Below are 21,714 nucleotides of genomic sequence, written 5' to 3'. Positions count from 1 at the left end.
GATAATCCCTTTATTACCCATTTCCCAGTTTTGCATAACTAACACAGTTATAAAAATATACTTTTAACCTCTGTGATTATCTTATATCTAAGCCTCTGCAAACTGCCCCTTTTTCAGTTCTTTTGACAGACTTGCAGTCTAGCCAATCAGTGCCTGCTCCCAGATAACTTCTCGTGCACAAGCACAGTGTTATCTATATGAAATACGTGAACTAACACCCTCTAGTGGTGAAAAACTGTTAAAATTCAATCTGAAAGAGGTGGGCTTCAAGGTCTAAGACATTAGCATATGAACCTCCTAGGTTAAGCTTTCAACTAAGAATACCAAGAGAACAAAGAAAAATTGGTGATAAAAGTAAATTGGAAAATTGTTTAAAATGACATGCTCTATCTGAATCATGAAAGTTTATTTTGGTATACACAATGGTTAGTACAGCAACTTAGGAGTGCAGTGCAAAGTTTATTTTGGCCTAGACTGTCCCTTTAAATATTATAATTTTATTACTGAACTATCCTGTAACCCACTGGGAGTGTAATTTCTTCTGCTGGCTGTGTTTATATAGGCTTATCAATAGCTATAAGCTTCTGTGGAACAGATTTGCAAGACTGCAACTTAGTCCTCTCTGCATACTTTTTCCAAATTTGATATTTTTGCTTCAGCTTAGGCCTCTTTTGGGAGAAAGGTTCTTCAAGCGGTGGTGCCTTCTGTTTAGGTCTGCCTGTCTTGTTCTCCCTCCCTGTTCATTCTGTGTCCTCTAGCTTGAGTATTGGTTCCCACTTGTAATTGGATGACGTTGTGAACAATCCATTTCTTAGGAAAGAAAACCATACTTATGCTTACCTGATGCCTTTCTTTCTTTATGGATATGGAGAGTCCATGACCCTACCCTTTATTAAGACAGTTATTTTTTTTTTTTTACTAAACCTCAGGCACATCTACACCTTTGTGTTATTCCTTTTCCATTTCCCTTTGGTCGAATGACTGGGGATTATGGGAAGGGGAGTGACACTTAACAGCTTTGCTGTGGTGCTCTTTGCCTCCTCCTGCTGGCCAGGAGTGATATTCCCACTAGTAACTGAATAACATTGTGGATTCTCCATATACAGAAAGAAAGAAATTTATCAGGTAAGCATTTTACTTTCAGTATAGGAGGGGATACAGGCTAAATCAGATATTTCAAATGTCAGTAGCTTTCTGACCTTTACATTTTCCCAGAGAAACAAACAGAGCAGAAGACTGACAAAAATCCAGTCGCCTGCAGATAATAAAATTTAAGAGCATGCACAAGATCCAAGTTGCGCAACAAGCGTTCCTTATGAGAAGGATTAGGACACAGAGCAGGAACAACAATTTCCTGATTAGTATTTCTATTCAAAACAACTTTAGAAAGGAAACTGAACTTAGTACGAAGAACCGCCTTATCGACATGAAAGATAAGGCGAATCACACTGCAAGGCTGAGAGTTCCGAGACTCTCTGAGCAGAAGAGATAGCAATAAGAAACAAAACCTTCCAAGATAACAACTTAATATCTATAGAATGCATCGGCTCAAACAGAGCCCGCTGCAAAACTTTAAGAACAAGGTTAAGGCTCCAACGAGGAGTAACAGGCTTAAATACAGGCCTGATTTTGACCAAGGCCTGACAAAAAGATTGCATATCTGCCAGACACTTATGAAGCAAAATAGATAATGCAGAAATAATGCAGAAATCCTTGGTGTGAACCCTTCAGAGTACTGACTGACAAACCCTTCTCCAGACCTTCCTGGAGAAAGGACAAAATCCTAGGAATCCTGACCCTACCCCAAGAGTAGCTCTTGGGTTCACACCAATAAAGATATTTACGCCATATCTTATGATAAATCTTTCTAGTAACAGGCTTACGAGCCTGAATCATAGTCTCAATGACCGACTCAAAAACCACACTTAGACAGAACTAAGTGTTCAATCTCCATGCAGTCAGCTTCAGAGAAACGAGATTTGGATGAAGGAAGGGACCCTGAAGTTGAAGGTCCTTCCTCAGAGGCAGTCTCCAAGGTGGGAGAGATGACATCTCCACTAGGTCCGCATACCAGATCCTGCAAGGCTACGCAGGGGCTATTAGAATAACTGATGCTCTCTCCTGTTTGATACGAGCAATGACTCGTGGAAGGAGAGCAAACGGAGGAAACAGGTATGCCAGCCTGAAGTCCCAAGGGACCGCCAGAGCATCTATCAGAGCAGCCTGTGGATCCCTGACCTTAAACCGTACCTTGGAAGTCTGGTATTCTGCCGAGAAACCATCAGATCCAGCACCCCTGATCTGAGGGTTATAGGGACAGTCTACACCAGAATTTTTATTGTTTTAAAAGATAGATAATATCTTTATTACCCATTTCCCAGTTTTGCATAACTAACACAGTTTTAATAATATACTTTTAACCTCTGTGATTATCTTGTATCTAAGCCTCTGCAAACTGCCCCTTTTTTCAGTTCTTTTGACAGACTTACAGTCTAGCCAATCAGTGCCTGCTCCCAGATAACGTCTCGTGCACGAGCACAGTGTTATCTATATGAAATACGTGAACTAACACCCTCTAGTAGTGAAAAACTGTTAAAATGCAATCTGAAAGAGGTGGGTTTCAAGGTCTAAGAAATTAGCATATGAACCTCCTAAGTTAAGCTTTCAACTAAGAATACCAAGAGAACAAAGCAAAATTGTTGATACAAGTAAATTGGAAAATTGTTTAAAATTCCATGCTCTATCTGAATCATGAAAGTTTATTTTGGCCTAGACTGTCCCTTTAAGTTGGAGAACACTTCCAGAAGGAGTTCCCACTCCACTGGATGAAAAGTCTGTCTGCTCAGAAAAAAACGCTTCCTAGTTGACCACTCCTGGAATGTGAATGGCAGATAGACAGTAATTGTGAGGTTCCGCCCACTGAATTATCCGAGCCACCTCCTTCATGGCCAAGGAACTTTGAGTTTCTCCCTGGTGGTTGATGTAAGCCACTGAGGTTATGTTGTCTGACTGAAACCTGATAAACCGGGCTAAGGACAACTGAGACAAGCCATCAGAGCATTGTAAATAGCTTTCAACTCCAAGATGTTTTTGGGGAGAGCCGACTCCTCCCGAGTCCAAAGTACCTGCGCCTTTAACAAGTTCCAGACTGCTCCCCAGCCCAGCAGGCTGGCGTCATTGGTCACAATCACCCAGGAAGGTCTCCGAAAACATTGTACCTGAGAAAGATGTTCCTGCGAAAGCCACCGCGGGAGGGAGTCTCTTGTCGACTGATCTAGAGCTATCCTCTGAGATAGATCCACATGGTCCCAGTTTTATTGACTGAGCATGCAAAACTGCAGAGCTCTCAAATGGAATCGAGCAAAGGGAATGATGGCCATGGAAGCAACCATCAGACCAATTACCTCCATACATTGAGCCACTGATGTCCAACAGTAGACTGGAGAGAGAGGCAGGAATATCTTCATCAACATAGAATCTATTATGGTCCCTAAGAAATCTACCCTTTTAGCTGAAACAAGGGAACTCTTTTCCAGATTCACTTTCCATCCGTGGGAACGTAGAAAAGACAACAAGATCTCTGTGTGAGAGTTTGCTTGTTGAAAAGATGACGCCTGAACCACAATGTAGTCCAGATAAGGCGCCACCGCAATTCCGAGACAGGATCACTGCCAAGATAGCCCCCAGCACCTTTGAGAAAATCCTGGGAGCTGTGGCAAGACTAAACAGAAGAGCCACAGAGTGTTTGTCCAGAAAGGTAAATCTCAGAAATTTGTGATGATCCCTGTGAATGGGAACATGAATGTACTCATCCTTTAGATCTATGGTTGTCATGAACTGACTCTCTTGCACTAAATGGAGGATGGAACGGATCGTCTCCATCTTGAAGGACAGAACTCTGAGAAATTATTTTAAACACTTCAGGTCTAGAATAGGTCGGACAGTTCCCCCTTTCTTGGGAACCACAAACAGATTGGAAAAGAAACCTAGACCCTCTTCCTGGACTGGAACAGTGACTCCCAGGGAGAAGAGATCCTGTACACATTTCAAGAACATCTCTTTTTATATGGTGTGCAGATAACCTTAAGAGGTGGAACCTGCCTCTGGGAGGAAAAGACTTTAATTCCAATTTGTAACCCAGAGATACTATATCCACAGCCCAGGGATCTGGGACATCTCATACCCATGCTTGGGAAAAAAAGAGAAAGTCTGCCCCCCACTAGATCCGCTCCCAGATCGGGGGCAAACCCTTCATGCTGATTTAGAGTCAGCTGCGGTTTTGATTGCTTCCCCTTGTTCCAAGATTGACTAGGTTTCCAAGAAGGCTTTGACTGTTCCTGCTTGGAAGAGGAAGGGGAGGCTTACCTCTGAAGTTACGAAAGGAACGAAAATTACTCCGATATAATTTTGGTCTATTCTTCTTATCTTAAGGAAGAAAAGACCTTTTACTACCCGTGATATCGGAAATTTCCACCAGACCAGGTCCAAAAAACAAGGTCTTACCCTTGAAAGGAATCGCCAAAAGATTGTTTTTAGATTAAACATCTGCTGACCAAGACTTCAACCACAAGGCTCTGCGTGCTAGTACCGCAAAACCAGATATCTTTGCTCCTAACTTAATAACCTGCAATGAAGCGCCCATAATAAAGGAATTAGCTAACTTAAGAGCATTAATCCCGTCTTGGATTGCCTCCAAGGGAGTCTCTACCTGAAGAGATTCAGACAATGTGTCGAACCAATAGGCTGCAGCACTTGTAACAGTGGCAATACACACTTCAGGTTGCCATTTGAGACCCTGATGAACATGCACCTTTTTCAAAGAAGTCTCCAGTTTCTTATCCATTGGATCCTTAAAAGAGCAGCTATCTTCAATAGGAATAGTAGTTCTCTTAGGCAGAGTATAAATGGCCCCTTCAACTTTGGGCACCATTTGCCAAGACTCCTTAATGGAGTCAGCCACAGGAAACATCTTTTTAAAGACAGGAGACATGGAAAAATGAATTCAAAGTCTCTCCCATATCTGTGAAATAATTTCCGTAGCACGGTCTGGCATGGGAAACACTTCAGAGGAAGGAACATCAAAGTATTTATTAAGTTTACTAGATTTCCTAGGGTTGACAACGACAGAGTTATCAGAGTCATCCAGGGTAGCCAAAACCTCCTTTAACAAGACACAGAGGTGTTCAAGCTTAAATCTGAAGGATACAACTTCAGCATCAGATGAAGGACTTACACTGTCTGAATCTGAGATTTCACTCTCAGAGGCTACCAATGTATCTTCCTCATCAGGGCAATCTGTGTAGCCAAGACTGGAGCAGACACCTTACTATCCGAGTCCTTAAATTTCCTCTTGCGTCTTACCTGAAGCATGGGAATGGCAGCTAATGCCACAGATACCGCAGAAGATAGCTGGGCAGCAATTTCTGTTTGCAAATAGACTCCTCCAGGAGATTGAGAGGAACCGCAGGGAACTGCATGTGACACCATTTAGGCTTGGGGCTGTTGACGAGAAAGCTTTGGCAAAGCCTGAACAGCATCATCCTGCAAGAGGAACAAAATTGAATGGGTGGCATCACTTGGCAATCCAAGCAAAGGATACACCTGTCCAAAAATAGTAGGTAGCTTAGCAAATAAAAAAAATAAAAAAATTTATTCTGTACTCTCACTTTAAATAATAACTGTGGTGGAAACGATGTGCTTACACACACAAACCGCTAAGAACTAAATGATATTAAGCTTGTTTTAACACTTAAGTCAAAAATAATGTACAACAAATTCTTATGAACTCTGCCTAACATGCACCTCCACACCTCAGTCTGTGACTGAAGTGCTTACCTGCCGCCTTGAAGTGAACAGAGAGAAAAGAACTAGAATATACGCTTGCCGGGCAATTTATGAGAAAACTACGCTTAGACTTGAAGTGTGATTGCTCTGCACTCAGTGCACTGACTAAACCTGGAATGGCCAGAGAACACGTGACCGGCTTCTGAGAAATTGAGCCACTAACTAAAAGGCGTGCTTCCAGCTGTTAGAGGAAACATAAATGAAACCGTTTCCTGTAGCACTCCAGTACGGTTAAGCAAAAGTGCTCCAACAATTAACCCCTCATTTGAGAGCCAAGTTCCTAAGACCGGAACAAAGGAAGTTGTGTGATATAAGCCAAATAAAGTTAACCCTTTGAATCAAAGAGTGTAACTCCCCGTCTCCAACACATATGAAAGTGCCTGCTACTGCCAAAATTAACCCTTTCCGCAGGGTTCTAACCCAACAAATTTTTGCAGACTTAAGGTTAACCCTCTCAGTGCCAGTCTCCTCCCAGAAGACAAAAAAAACATAATTTATGTAAGAACTTACCTGATAAATTAATTTCTTTCATATTAGCAAGAGTCCATGAGCTAGTGACGTATGGGATATACATTCCTACCAGGAGGGGCAAAGTTTCCCAAACCTCAAAATGCCTATAAATACACCCCTCACCACACCCACAAATCAGTTTAACGAATAGCCAAGAAGTGGGGTGATAAGAAAAAAGTGCGAAAGCATAAAAAATAAGGAATTGGAATAATTGTGCTTTATACAAAAAAATCATAACCACCACAAAAAGGGTGGGCCTCATGGACTCTTGCTAATATGAAAGAAATGAATTTATCAGGTAAGTTCTTACATAAATTATGTTTTCTTTCATGTAATTAGCAAGAGTCCATGAGCTAGTGACGTATGGGATAATGAATACCCAAGATGAGGATCTTCCACGCAAGAGTCACTAGAAAGGGAGGGATAAAATAAAGACAGCCAATTCCGCTGAAAAATAATCCACACCCCAAACAAAGTTTAAATCTTAAAATGAAAAAAACTGAAATTATAAGCAGAAGAATCAAACTGAAACAGCTGCCTGAAGTACTTTTCTACCAAAGACTGCTTCAGAAGAAGAAAACACATCAAAATGGTAGAATTTAGTAAAAGTATGCAAAGAAGACCAAGTTGCTGCTTTGCAAATCTGATCAACCGAAGCCTCATTCCGAAATGCCCAGGAAGTAGAAACTGACCTAGTCGAATGAGCTGTAATCCTTTGAGGCGGAGTTCTACCCGACTCAACATAAGCATGATGAATCAAAGACTTTAACCAAGACGCCAAAGAAAAGGCAGAGGCCTTCTGACCTTTCCTAGAACCAGAAAAGATAACAAATAGACTAAACTGAATTGTGGGTGTGGTGAGGGGTGTATTTATAGGCATTTTGAGGTTTGGGAAACTTTGCCCCTCCTGGTAGGAATGTATATCCCATACGTCACTAGCTCATGGACTCTTGCTAATTACATGAAAGAAAGGGCACTTACCTGCTTCTAGCTGTCCGGCAGGAGGACAGTCTACCCGGGATGAGAGGAAGCCACTCCTCACAGAGGCCTGTAGAAAAAAGAAAGAACAGAGTAAACCTACTCTGGCTTTCTATAATAGGGCAGCAACAATGCTAGGAAAACGCAGCAAGGCCCAACTCACAAGTTCCTAACTGCTTTAAAGCCACCACTACTCTACTGAAGAGATTAACGTGGACTACAGCTATACCCAGAACACAGGAAAGACAACAGCAAACCTACTCTGGCTTTCTAAAATAAAATCTTGCTTGTAGCGAAAGAAATCCAATTTTCTTCAGACACCAAAAACTTCACCTCCTCCTTGACAGAGGCAAAGATAATGACTGGGGTTTGAGGGAAGGGGAGTGATACTTAACAGTTTAACGGTGGTGCTCTTTGCCTCCTCCTACTGGCCAGGAGTGATATTCCCCAAAAAAATTGAGGACGCTGTGGATTCACCATATCTTAGGAAAGAAACTGCCTTTAGAAAATAATGGTGAAAGTAAGTAAAAGAATCTGCGCTTGAAATTAAAACAGTACTTGGCAACACACAGAGTTTTGAGAATGACAAGTGGTTTCAGCTCTTCATTGAGCCTTTCTCATGCCATAATCTCGTCATTTGGCTTGAGAAAAACTCAAGGAAGAGCCGAAACCAGTTGCCATTTGCAAAACTGTGTGTAATTCACAATAACTTTTGTGGAAAATTGTCCCATAGTGGACACCATACTCCTAGCCCACGCTGCACAAAACCACTGTCTGGACAGAGTAGGAGGTTGGACGCCAAGCTTTGAAGGCTTTGCTTAAAAAACGCTATAATGTTAGCAGGAGACAAGGAGAGAAAAGCTGGCAGCAAGGTACAGTTGAAACAATACATGGATACAAAGTAAATAGGAGTACTCACGACTCTTTGAAAAGAAACTGTTTTACTAAATACGGATCATTGATACTAACAACTTCAGGAATACAAATAAATCTCTTGATACCGTTTAACTAAGTGACTAGTATCAATTAAAACAGATTTTTAAGGGAATTTTTTCACAAAAAAATCGGGTACTAAGTATAGTGTTCAGAGTAATAATTTTGAAAAAACAAAATTTATGCTTACCTGATAAATTTGTTTCTCTTGTGGTGTATCCAGTCCACGGATTCATCCATTACTTGTGGGATATTCTACTTCCCAACAGGAAGCTGCAAGAGGATCACCCACAGCAGAGCTGTCTATATAGCTCCTCCCCTAACTGCCACCTCCCAGTCATTCGACCGAAGACAAGCAAGAGAAAGGAGAAACTATAGGGTGCAGTGGTGACTGTAGTTTAAAAATAAAAAACACCTGCCTTAAAATGACAGGGCGGGCCGTGGACTGGATACACCATAAGAGAAATAAATTTATCAGGTAAGCATAAATTTAGTTTTCTCTTGTAAGGTGTATCCAGTCCACGGATTCATCAATTACTTGTGGGATACCAATACCAAAGCTATAGGACACGGATGAAGGGAGGGACAAGGCAGGCACTTAAACGGAAGGCACCACTGCCTGTAAGACCTTTCTCCCAAAAATAGCCTCCGAAGAAGCAAAAGTATCAAATTTGTAGAATTTAGAAAAAGTATGAAGCGAAAACCAAGTCGCCGCCTTACAAATCTGTTCAACAGATGCCTCATTTTTAAAAGCCCATGTGGAAGCCACCGCTCTAGTGGAATAAGCTGTAATTCTTTCAGGAGGCTGCTGGCCAGCAGTCTCATAAGCTAAGCGGATTATACTTCTTAACCAAAAAGAAAGAGAAGTTGCTGAAGCCTTTTGGCCTTTCCTCTGTCCATAGTAGACAACAAACAATGCAGATATTTGGCGAAAATCTTTAGTAGCTTGTAAATAAAACTTTAAAGCACGAACCACGTCAAGATTGTGTAATAGACGTTCCTTCTTTGAAGAAGGATTAGGACACAGTGACGGAACAACAATCTCCTGATTGATATTCTTATTAGATACCACCTTAGGAAGAAACCCAGGTTTGGTACGCAATACTACCTTATCTGCATGGAAGATCAGATAAGGGGAATCACACTGCAAGGCAGATAACTCAAACTCTTCGAGCCGAAGAGATAGCTACCAAAAACAGAACTTTCCAAGATAAAAGCTTGATATCTATGGAATGCAGAGGTTCAAACGGAACCCCTTGAAGAACTTTAAGAACTAAATTTAAACTCCATGGCGGAGCAACAGGTTTAAACACAGGCTTGATTCTAACTAAAGCCTGACAAAACGCCTGAACGTCTGGAACATCCGCCAGACGCTTGTGCAAAAGAATAGACAGAGCAGAAATCTGTCCCTTTAAGGAACTAGCCGACAATCCCTTCTCCAATCCTTCTTGGAGAAAAGATAATATCCTGGGAATCCTGACTTTACTCCATGAGTAACTCTTGGATTCACACCAATGAAGATATTTACACCATATCTTATGATAGATTTTCCTGGTGATAAAATCAAGCGTTCAATCTCCAAGCAGTCAGACGCAGAGAAATTAGATTTGGCTGTTTGAAGGGACCTTGAAGTAGAAGGTCCTGCCTTAGCGGCAGAGTCCATGGTGGAAAGGATGACATGTCCACCAGATCTGCATACTAAGTCCTGCGTGGCCACGGAATGTGGAAACACATAAGCCAGGCTGAAGGACCAGGGCGCTGCTAGAGCATCTATCAGCGCTGCCTGGGGATCCCATGACCTGGACCCCTAACAAGGAAGTTTGGCGTTCTGACGAAACGCCATGAGATCCAGTTCTGGTTTGTCCCATAGTTGAATCAGCTGAGCAAATACCTCCGGATGGAGCTCCCACTCCCCCGGATGAAAAGTCTGCCAACTTAGAAAATCCGCCTCCCAGTTCTCTACTCCTGGGATATGGATAGCTGAGAGATGGCATAGAAATATCTTTGAAACCTCCAACATTGCCAGGGGGCTCCTTGTTCCCTGCTGATGGTTGATATAGGCTACAGTCGTGATGTTGTCCGACTGAAATCTGATGAACCTGACCGCAGCTAGCTGAGGCCAAGCCTGAAGAGCATTGAATATCGCTCTTCGTTCCAGAATGTTTATCGGAAGGAGTGCCTCCTCCTGAGTCCACGAGCCCTGAGCCTTCAGGGAGTTCCAGACTGCACCCCAGCCCAGAAGGCTGGCATCGGTCGTTACTATAGTCCAATCTGGCCTGCGGAAGCTCATCCCCTTGGACAGATGGACCCGAGATAGCCACCAGAGAAGAGAATCCCTGGTTTCTTGATCCAGATTTAGTAGAGGGGACAAATCTGTGTAATCCCCATTCCACTGACTGAGCATGCAAAGTTGCAGCGGTCTGAGATGTAGGCGGGCAAACGGTACTATGTCCATTGCCGCTACCATTAAACTGATTACTTCCATACACTGAGCCACTGAAGGACGAGAAGTGGAATAAAGAACACGGCAAGAGTCTAGAAGTTTTGACAATCTGGCCTTCGTTGGGTAAATCTTAATTTCTACCTCTTTTCTTCATTCACCTTCAACCCATGGGACCTCAGAAATGCCAGAACAATGTCCGTATGGGACCTGGCGATTTGAAAAATCGACGCCTGAATCAGAATGTCGTCTAAGTAAGGGGCTAATGCTATACCCCGCGGCCTTAGAACTTTTGTAAAGATTCTTGGTGCCATGGCCAACCCGAAGGGAAGAGCCACAAACTGGTAGTGCTTGTCTAGAAAGGCAAACCTGAGAAAACGATGATCTTTGTGTATCGGGATGTGAAGATAAGCATCCTTTAAGTCTACGGTAGTCATATATTGACCCTCCTGGATCATAGGAAGGATGGTTCGAATAGTCTCCATCTTGAAGGGTGGGACTCTGAGAAATTTGTTTAAGATCTTGAGATCTAAGAATGGTCTGAATGTTCCCTCTTTCTTGGGAACTACAAACAGATTTGAATAGAAGCCCTGCCCCTGTTCCTAGTGGCGGAACTGGGTGTATCACTCCCATAACTAGGAGGTCTTGAACACAATGTAAGAATGCCTCTCTCTTTATCTGGTTTGCAGATAAATGTGAGAGATGAAATCTCCCTTTTGGGGGAGAGGTTTTGAATTCCAGAAGATAACCCTTGGACACAATTTCCAATGCCCAGGGATCCTGGACATCTCTTGCCCAAGCCTAGGCGAAGAGAGAGAGTCTGCCCCCTACTAGATCCGTTTCCGGATCGGGGGCTGCTCCTTCATGCTGTCTTAGAGGCAACAGCAGGCTTTTTGGCCTGTTTCCCCTTGTTCCAAGCCTGGTTAGGTCTCCAGACCGGCTTAGACTGGGTAAAAGTTCCCTTTTGTTTTGTGTTAGAGGAAGTTGAAGCTGCGCCACTCTTGAAGTTTCGAAAGGGCCAAAAACTAGACTGTTTGGTCCTTAATTTGTTGGACCTATCTTGAGGAAGGGCGTGACCTTTTCCTCCAGTGAGGTCAGAAATGATATCCTTCAGTCCAGGCCCGAATAGGGTCTGCCCTTTGAAGGGAATGTTGAGAAGTTTAGACTTTGAAGTCATGTCAGCTGACCAGGATTTAAGCCATAGCGCCCTCCCCGCCTGAATAGCAAAACCTGAATTTTTAGCCGTTAGCTTGGTTAAATGAACAACGGCAAGGTTATAGAAAGGGGTGTACACAGCGCCAACAGAGGCCTAGGGGTCGTTATACACACTTGTAAAATGTAATAATATATATATTTATTGACCAGATACAATAAAATTAAAACAAGCAATAAAATTAAAACAATTTAGATATAAAAATAGATATTAAAAATTGTGGAACAGGTACAGAAATCCTTGTTCCTTACAATTGAGCAAGAAGGGGGGTCTCGTTGATGAGACTGGAAAACAAGTTAAATGCGATATACCATCTAGCAAGTAAAATAAAATAAAAACTACTGGTAGAAAAAGGCAAGTGTTAATTAAAAACACTGGTAGAAAAAACACAGATAATTACTGGTGACAATATCCCAGTCAAGCTAAATACAGATGGTACTGAAAGAAGTCAGATTATGGTGATAAAACCTAAAAAATAATAATCTGAAATATAACCTTATTAGATTAAAAGCAGCTGATTACTGGTGACGATGTCCCAGTAAAGGGCTGAATGTAATAGCTGGTAATGCAAATGCAGCACGATAAAACGGCCTGCAGTTATGGATCCATATCTGAGGGATAGCCTAAGTAAACTTTGAAAACGATGTGATAGTTAAGGGGTCAAGAGCGAAATCCGCTCCCAAACAACAAATACAAACAACAAATGTGAAGTGCCGTCGCACAATATAAGCCAAAGTGTGATAAACAAAGAATTTACAATAAAAAGCAGACGTACAATAATAATCCAAACAGTGGGTCAACAAAGAATGGGGAAAACCAGATGAATAAAGAGTGTGTAGCTATGTGACAGATGAAAAAATGTGAATAAACATCAAAAAAATCCAAAAAATCTCACGATAATGGGTGTTCAACACAATATTCAAAAAACTGTTGTTCAAAAAACTGTTGTTCAAAAACTGTTCAAAACAAGTGTCCAAATAAAGTCAGTGAAGAAATAAATTGAAAACCACTATTAACGTTATATCCAAATGCAAAAGTATTCAATTGGTGAAGTGCTCCCAATAGAGAAAAGAGGAGGAGACCTTGGATCCCAATGCGTCCTAATGGAAATCAGCTGCTCCTGTGATATACTGGTCGAGTCCTTTTACATGACAAAGCCATAAACTGGGTGCACAAGCTGCTAGTTAATTGCTGATATTTGTTATCCCTCTTTGCTGTTCAGCATTTGACCACGTTTGTCATCGATCGGAAAGACGCTGTGTTAAATGAGTGGAAGTTAATACCCTAGAGAGTGAGGTCTGGAATCCGGTAAAGAGAACCCCAGTGGGGAGTAAGCTGGTCCGGTGTAGAGAGCTTGATCAGGGCTCAGGTAGTTCTGTTGATGGCATGTGACGTCACCGCGGAGTGATTCAAAGTAGATCCAGTACTCAGTGAGAGGTTGTGCAGGTAAGGTTCAGAGAGGAGCAGGGAAACAGGCAAGGCTCAGGATAATACCGTTTAGCTACCACTGGGTGGCAGACGGTCAATAACAATAATAATAATAAGGGCTTATCCTGAGCCTTGCCTGTTTCCCTGCTCCTCTCTGAACCTTACCTGCACAACCTCTCACTGAGTACCGGATCTACTTTGAATCACTCCACGGTGACGTCACACGCCATCAACAGAACTACCTGAGCCCTGATCAAGCTCTCTACACCGGACCAGCTTACTCCCCACTGGGGTTCTCTTTACCGGATTCCAGACCTCACTCTCTAGGGTATTAACTTCCACTCAGTTAACACAGCATCTTTCCGATCGATGACAAACGTGGTCAAATGCTGAACAGCAAAGAGGGATAACAAATATCAGCAATTAACTAGCAGCTTGTGCACCCAGTTTATGGCTTTGCCATGTAAAAGGACTCGACCAGTATATCACAGGAGCAGCTGATTTCCATTAGGACGCATTGGGATCCAAGGTCTCCTCCTCTTTTCTCTATTGGGAGCACTTCACCAATTGAATACTTTTGCATTTGGATATAACGTTAATAGTGGTTTTCAATTTATTTCTTCACTGACTTTATTTGGACACTTGTTTTGAACATTTTTTGAACAGTTTTTTGAATATTGTGTTGAACACCCATTATCGTGAGATTTTTTTGATGTTTATTCACATTTTTTCATCTGTCACATAGCTACAAACTCTTTATTCATCTGGGTTTCCCCATTCTTTGTTGACCCACTGTTTGGATTATTATTGTACGTCTGCTTTTTATTGTAAATTCTTTGTTTATCACACTTTGGCTTATATTGTGCGACGGCACTTCACATTTGTCGTTTGTATTTGTTGTTTGGGAGCGGATTTCGCTCTTGACCCCTTAACTATCACATCGTTTTCAAAGTTTACTTAGGCTATCCCTCAGATATGGATCCATAACTGCAGGCCGTTTTATCGTGCTGCATTTGCATTACCAGCTATTACATTCAGCCCTTTACTGGGACATCGTCACCAGTAATCAGCTGCTTTTAATCTAATAAGGTTATATTTCAGATTATTATTTTTTGGGTTTTATCACCATAATCTGACTTCTTTCAGTACCATCTGTATTTAGCTTGACTGGGATATTGTCACCAGTAATTATCTGTGTTTTTTCTACCAGTGTTTTTAATTAACACTTGCCTTTTTCTACCAGTAGTTTTTATTTTATTTTACTTGCTAGTTGGTATATCGCATTTAACTTGTTTTCCAGTCTCATCAACGAGACCCCCCTTCTTGCTCAATTGTAAGGAACAAGGATTTCTGTACCTGTTCCACAATTTTTAATATCTATTTTTATATCTAAATTGTTTTAATTTTATTGCTTGTTTTAATTTCATTGCATCTTTTATTGTATCTGGTCAATAAATATATATATTATTACATTTTACTAGTGTGTATAACGACCCCTAGGCCTCTGTTGGCGCTGTGTACACCCCTTTCTATAACCTTCACTTTGTTTTTGGGGGGTTGGTTAGACCCTCTTTGTGTACCACAGCATAGGGGTCATCTTAGCGCTGGATCACCTTTTTCATATTCTGTTCTAAATGAACAACGGCGTCAGAAACAAATGAATTGGCTAGCTTAAGAGCCTTAAGCTTGTCAATAATATCTTCCAACGGGGTTTCAACCTGTAGAGCCTCCTCTAGAGAATCAAACCAGAAAGCCGCAGCAGCAGTGACTGGGGCAATGCATGCAAGAGGCTGGAGAATAAAACCTTGTTGAATAAAATTTTTCTTAAGGTAACCCTCTAATTTTTTATCCATTGGATCTAGAAAAGCACAACTGTCCTCGACAGGGATAGTGGTATGCTTAGCTAGAGTAGAAACTGCTCCCTCCACCTTAGGGACCGTCTGCCATAAATCCTGTGTAGCGGCGTCTATAGGAAACATATTTTTAAAAACAGGAGGGGGAGAGAACGGTACACCTGGTCTATCCCATTCCTTAGTAATAATTTCAGAAAACCTCTTAGGGATTGGAAAAACATCAGTATAAGTAGGTACTGCATAGTATTTATCTAATTTACATAATTTCTCTGGGACTACAATAGTGTCACAGTCGTCCAGAGTTGCTAAGACCTCCATGAGCAATATGCAGAGGTGCTCAAGCTTAAATTTAAATGTAGACATATCAGAATCAGGTTGAAGTAGCTTCCCTGAATCAGAAAAATCAACCACAGATTGAAGCTCCCCTGCTTCAGCTTCAGTACATTGTGAGGGTGTATCAGACATAGCCACTAAGGCGTCAGAGAGCTCTGTATTTATTCTAGTCCCAGAGCTGTCTCGCTTTCCTTGCAATCCTGGCAGTTTAGATAATACCTCTGTAAGGGTATGATTCATAACTGCCGCCATGTCTTGCAAGGTATACGCAATGGGCGCGCTAGATGTACTTGGCGTCCCCTGAGCGGGATTTATAGGTACTGACACGTGGGGAGAGTTAGACGGCATAACACCCTCCTTGTCAATTTCTTCTGGTGATAAATGTTTTAAAGCCAGAATATGGTCTTTGTAATCTATAGTAAAATCAGTGCATTTGGTACACATTCTAAGAGGGGGTTCCACAATGGCTTCTAAACATAATGAACAATGAGTTTCCTCTATGTCAGACATGTTTAAACAGACTAGTAATGAGACCAGCAAGCTTGGAAAACACTTTAATAACTGAACAAGCAAAAAATAAAAACGGTACTGTGCCTTTAAGAGAAAAAAAAAAACAATCACAGAAACTGCAAAACACTGAAAAAAACAGTAAAATCTATGAAATTTTTACAGTGTGTATAATAGACTGAAATAGCATTGCACCCACTTGCAAATGGATGATTAACCCCTTAGTTTCAAAACCGGATCAAAAAAACGATATAAACGTTTTTAAACAGTCACAAGCAACTGCCACAGCTCTACTGTGGCTCCTACCTGTCCATACAACGACTTTGGAAGGCAAAAAAAACCCTTTAGAGAGGTCCTATATGTTCAGGGGACTCCTTCAGGGAAGCTGGATGTCTCAAGCTGCAAAAACTACTGCGCAATTTAGGCGCGAAAATAGGCCCCTCCCAACCTGTACTTCAAGTGAGAGGTCCTTAAAAAACTATCCCTAGGCAAAATCTAGTCAGCCTTGTGGAAAACTGGGCCCCAGAATAAAGTTTTATCACCAAATTGTAATAAACGTTTATATACCTCAAGCAAACGTTATATCTATTCAGAAATGAGAGTAAATAACAAAAATATTACCCTTTACAGCAAGCATGATACCAGTCGTTATTAAATCACTGTAATCAGGCTTACCTTAAATAAATCCGGTATTGTCAGCATTTTCTAGCTTATCTCTCTAGAAATTTTTTTAAAACTGCACATACCTCAGAGCAGGAGACCCTGCACGCTATTCCCCAGCTGAAGTTACCCATCTCTTCAGTTATGTGTGAGAACAGCAATGGATCTTAGTTATAAACCGCTAAGATCATCAAAAAACCACAGGCAGACTCTTCTTCAACTTTCTGCCTGAGGCTAAAATAGTACAACTCCTGTACCATTTGAAAATAATAAACTTTTGATTGAAGATAAACTACATTAATGCACCACATCTCTCTAGCTACTTCCCTTGTCGAACGCTGCAAGAGAATGACTGGGAGGTGGCAGTTAGGAGAGGAGCTATATAGACAGCTTTGCTGTGGGTGATCCTCTTGCAGCTTCCTGTTGGGAAGGAGAATATCCCACAAGTAATGGAAGAATCAGTGGACTGGATACACCTTACAAGAGAAATAATTTTTCCATTATTTTGTGTGTAAACTGCACACAAGAACCTATTTCATAAATTTATTCACAAAACTTTTAATCATCCTTCATTTGAAAAACACAAGATTTTTGTTGTTTTTAATTATCCTCAGTATAAGGATTTTGGTATGCATGTAAAAATATAATACTAAAAAAAAGAAAACCAGAGTTCAGAGTCAAACATTTTTATTCAGTAGAAATAACAGCTAACGGTGCCATACCCTGCTATCGGTAAAGAGATTTTACATCTAGTTTGTGGCATGCATACATACAAGTTAATAGATTTAAACATAACCACCTGTGAATAATTTAAAACATGGTGTTAAAAAGGGACAATCTACTTGATTTTTTAGTTTAAAGAAGATAGATACTTCCCATTCCCCAGCTTTGAACAACAAACATTTTTATATTAATATACTTTATAATCTCTGTTTGTCTGTTTCTAAGCTCCTGAAGGCCGCTATACAGTGCTAGTTTATGTGTGCCATATAGAGAACATTGTGCTCACTCTCATGGAGAAGGGTAATGGTTATTCAAGAACCAGCACTGATTAGCTAAAATGCAAGTCTGTAAAAAGCACTGAGATAAGGGGAAGTCTGCAGTGGCTTAGATACAGGTAATCAGTGGTAAAAAGTATATTAACCTAACAGTTTTGGTTATACAAAACTGGGGAATAATTTATAAAGGAATTCTCTATCTTTTTAAACAGTAACAATTTTCAAGTAGACTGTCCCTTGAAGAAAATATGAAAAATACAGCGTTAACAGCAGCAACCCCTTATCAATGAAAAACAAATATTTACAGTGGAGTTACTATTGAGCAATGAAGTACATGGAAAATATTAGTACTGCTCCATGCACAGCAAACAAACTAGCATTCATGTATTAGGCAGCTAACAGATTGCCTTACATATTCCAAGCAGCCAACCCTCAAAAACACAGCTTTTAATACAGCTATTTAAGGCATACATTATGGTATAGGACTGTTTTTACATTAGAAGGGATTGTTGCTTCATGGGAAACTAGTTACAGAAGCTTGCATATTAATATGGGAGGAAAGATCTTTGAAGGAAATCTCACAAGATATTCGTACATTACAGCTTTTGTTATTAAGATTCATAGGCAGCATGATTAGTCACCATCCTTTGCTTATTTTTTTGCAATCCAGCGAGCATGTTATTAATGTGTTTAGCAAGATAGACATAAGCCCATGCTTAATATTTCAAGCTTATGTTTTTTTATGTTAAGAAAATTAAGACATTACGTTTTTTAATTACACTTGACTGTAATTAAACACACAGAAATAGAGAGACATTTTAGAATCTAAGTCATGGGGAGATTAAAAAATTCCTAAATCCACTACACATGTATCCAGATAATTTTAAAAAGATGTATGCAGTATTGGCACAAAGTGCTCTGGACAGCTATGCTTAAAATAAAAAATAGGGGGGTAGATTAGGAAATTAATTCCGTCCATGAGGTCTTTTAGGTGAATACACACATAGGGAAAGAGACAAAATGCATGCCTATATATTATACACATTATTATACATAGGATACATCAGTTTGACCTATGTGGCACCAAAATTCAAAATACTTGAATAAAACTAAGTACATTAGTTTTGTACTAATGTGTTCAGCCGTGCAAAAGTGTGCATCTGAGGTAATTGGTCATTGGTCAGAAATAATCACATTTACAGTACAGTCATGATGGGCATATGGAGTACAGCTGCTGCTAATATAAAAGAAAATATTGCACTTAAATGGTACAGAGCGGACACTTGTCCGAGGTATTGTGGTTACATTTAGATTTCATTTTTTTTTTTTTACTTTTATTTATACAGAAGAAGAAAAAACATTCCAGTAAAAACCCTAAAGAGTGTTTTTGTGTGTGTGTGTGCTTTTTTTTTTTTTTTAAACATGTTAGTTTGTTATTTGTTCGGTACACTGGCATAACTATTTCTGGCCAAACATAAATAGACATAAGGATGTAAGGATTTTTTATAGTATTACATAATGGCTTGCGTATTGCTTTATTAGGACAGCAAATTAAGGTTGAAACAATATACAGCCCTGAGATATTAACATAAGCTTAAGTGACTTAGACTGTCTGTTGAATGCTGCCACTGTTGGTATCCATTTGTATTTTGTTATTAATGCAGAAAATTGAGTTACAATCAAAGGGCTCAACAAATGAGCAGCGACAGCTCTTCAGCATTTCCTCAGGTAATTCTCTTTTGAGACGTTCCATCTTATCCACCTGGAAAACATTTGGCTGTTCGGGATTCCAGTCATATATTCTGTACGTAAGAAAAGAAAGTTGACGCTTAATATGAGTTAAACAAAAAAGTTACTGAATGTTTCATGCACACAAATACTGAAGTTATATTTCATGCACATTTTAACAGCTTGAATGTAACAGGCATTTATTTAAATGCAGTTGGTAAGTGTTCAAACAAAGTTTGCATTCAGAGTCAATGAATTAGAAACAATGAAACAAGTAAAAACAGAAGTAGTATTACTTTATATAGAATTAACAGCTACATGCTCTTCTATTTCACACAGCATATTACATACAAATGTAAAATGTAGAAAATACTTGTAATCCATGAAACAAGCACAATTTACCTACACATGTACAGCACTGAAACGCTGAACACTAGAACAACCATTATCAACATCCTAACTAGGAAACTGTCAGTCCACGGAGCATGACCAAAAACAAAATGTATGCTTACCTGATAAATTCTTTTCTTGGCAGTGAGAGTACACAAATGTATTCAATACTGTTGGGAATTCAACACCTGGCCACTAGGAGGCAGAGACACCCCAGTCAAAGCTAAAAATATCCTTACTACTTCACCCACCTCCCCAGTAATTCAAGCCGAGGCAAAGGAAAAGTGAAGAGGAACACTAAAGGTATAGAGTTGCGCGAAGGGGGGGGGGGGGGGGAAACTGCCACTGCCTAACTAAAAATAGCGAGGCGGGTTTCGTGAACTCTCACTGCCAAGAAAGAAAATAATCAGGTAAGCATATTATTGTGTGTTCTGGCAGTAAAAAGAAAATCCTCAATAATACAGCAGCACCACCCAGGTAATAATATCTTATGACTTTATTGGTCCTAGGAAGCACCACATGACGTTTCGGGCTCAAGTGCCCTTAATCATATGGTCACATAACAGGGTTCACTCCTTTCATATACACAACACCACAGGTGTATTCAATTATACATTAACCTCTTCTTGATACCATTCTAATTCCTTTACATATACAGCGACACCTAGTGGTATACAATTGTTAGTACATCTTCTACAAAATAAAAAGAGAAAACCATTTAAAACATTACTACAGTTAACTGTCTACATTAGAAGCAATAAATTACATGGCAAGATTAATAAATTACCTTATCAAGGATATTACATGGGACTATAGGAAAAGATTTAAATCTAGCTTGTGGTTCATACCTTTTGGATACATACCATCAAGTTTGAAAATCCACATTGCCTCTATCTTTTTAAATAATAATTCTCTATCCCCCCTCTTTATGGTACAGGGGTGTGATCATTTCCTGAAACTTAAGTTGGGCAATAGTTTGACCAGACGCTAAAAAGAAAAAAGTTAACAGGGGCAGAGGTGTCTTTACATCTTACATTCGACTATGCTGTGTAATCCTGTCCCTTACTCTTTGAGTGGTCTCTCCAACATAAATCCACCCACATGGGCACTTGATAAGATAAATTGCGTAGCTGGTATTGCACGTATAATATCCATTCATTTTGAATTTCTGTCTAATGGCAATGAGAGTCCACGAATTTATTCATTACTGTTGGGAAACCAAAACTCAAGCTGAAGCGGAGACAGAATGAACAGGGAGGGACAAATCCAGGCAGGGAGACCTAAACTGAAGACACCATCGCTTGACGCACTGTTCTCCCAAAGAAATTTGGGCGTCTTAAGGGCCTTAATCCGATCCTGAATGTCCTAATGGTGTCTCCACTAGAATCATGTCAGATAAGGAGTCGCACCAGAAGGTGGCGGCTCCAGCAACCGCCGCGATACCCGTACCCCATCATCTTTCTGTCCATAAGGTCTCTGAAGCCGGTGCCATCCTCTAACAAAATAGTTGTCCGTTTAGCCAGAATGGAAATAGCACTGTCCACCTTGGGTATGGTACTCCACAGCTCCAGATGAGAGTCTGGCACCGGGAACATCTTCTTAAAATTTAGGGACAGAGAAAAGGGAATCCCCGGCATCTCCAACTCCTTGGAGATAATGTCTACCATGCGAGTAGGCAATGGAAAAACCATGTCTAACTTAGGAATCTTTGGTTCCTCAGATGACTTCAGCTCAGGAATGTCCAGAGTAGACGTTCTTTAAGTAAAAAGCGAAGATATTCAAGTCTGAACCTAAAGTTAACTTCTTCAGGTTCTGTAAACTTATCAACAGAAGAATCAGGAGAAGATCTCACCTTCAGAAGCTACCAAGGAAATGTTGTTGACAGAATGGTTAGAAAGA

At 40.5% G+C, this 21,714-nt stretch overlaps 1 protein-coding gene across 1 annotated transcript in view; it reads right to left on the bottom strand.

The window, feature by feature from the left end:
- Positions 1–17,369: 17,369 nt before the first annotated feature.
- Positions 17,370–21,714, bottom strand: part of GPCPD1 (glycerophosphocholine phosphodiesterase 1) — a 308,210-nt gene continuing 303,865 nt past the window's right edge. The window contains 1 exon segment of the mRNA XM_053712184.1: positions 17,370–19,499. Coding sequence (XP_053568159.1) covers positions 19,301–19,499 — 199 coding nt within the window. The 3' untranslated portion in view covers positions 17,370–19,300.

Source organism: Bombina bombina, chromosome 4 (genome assembly GCF_027579735.1).
Source record: "Bombina bombina isolate aBomBom1 chromosome 4, aBomBom1.pri, whole genome shotgun sequence".
NCBI lineage: Eukaryota > Metazoa > Chordata > Amphibia > Anura > Bombinatoridae > Bombina > Bombina bombina.
The sequence above is the reverse complement of the archived record's forward strand: the minus strand, read 5'-3'. Positions and strand labels throughout refer to the sequence as shown.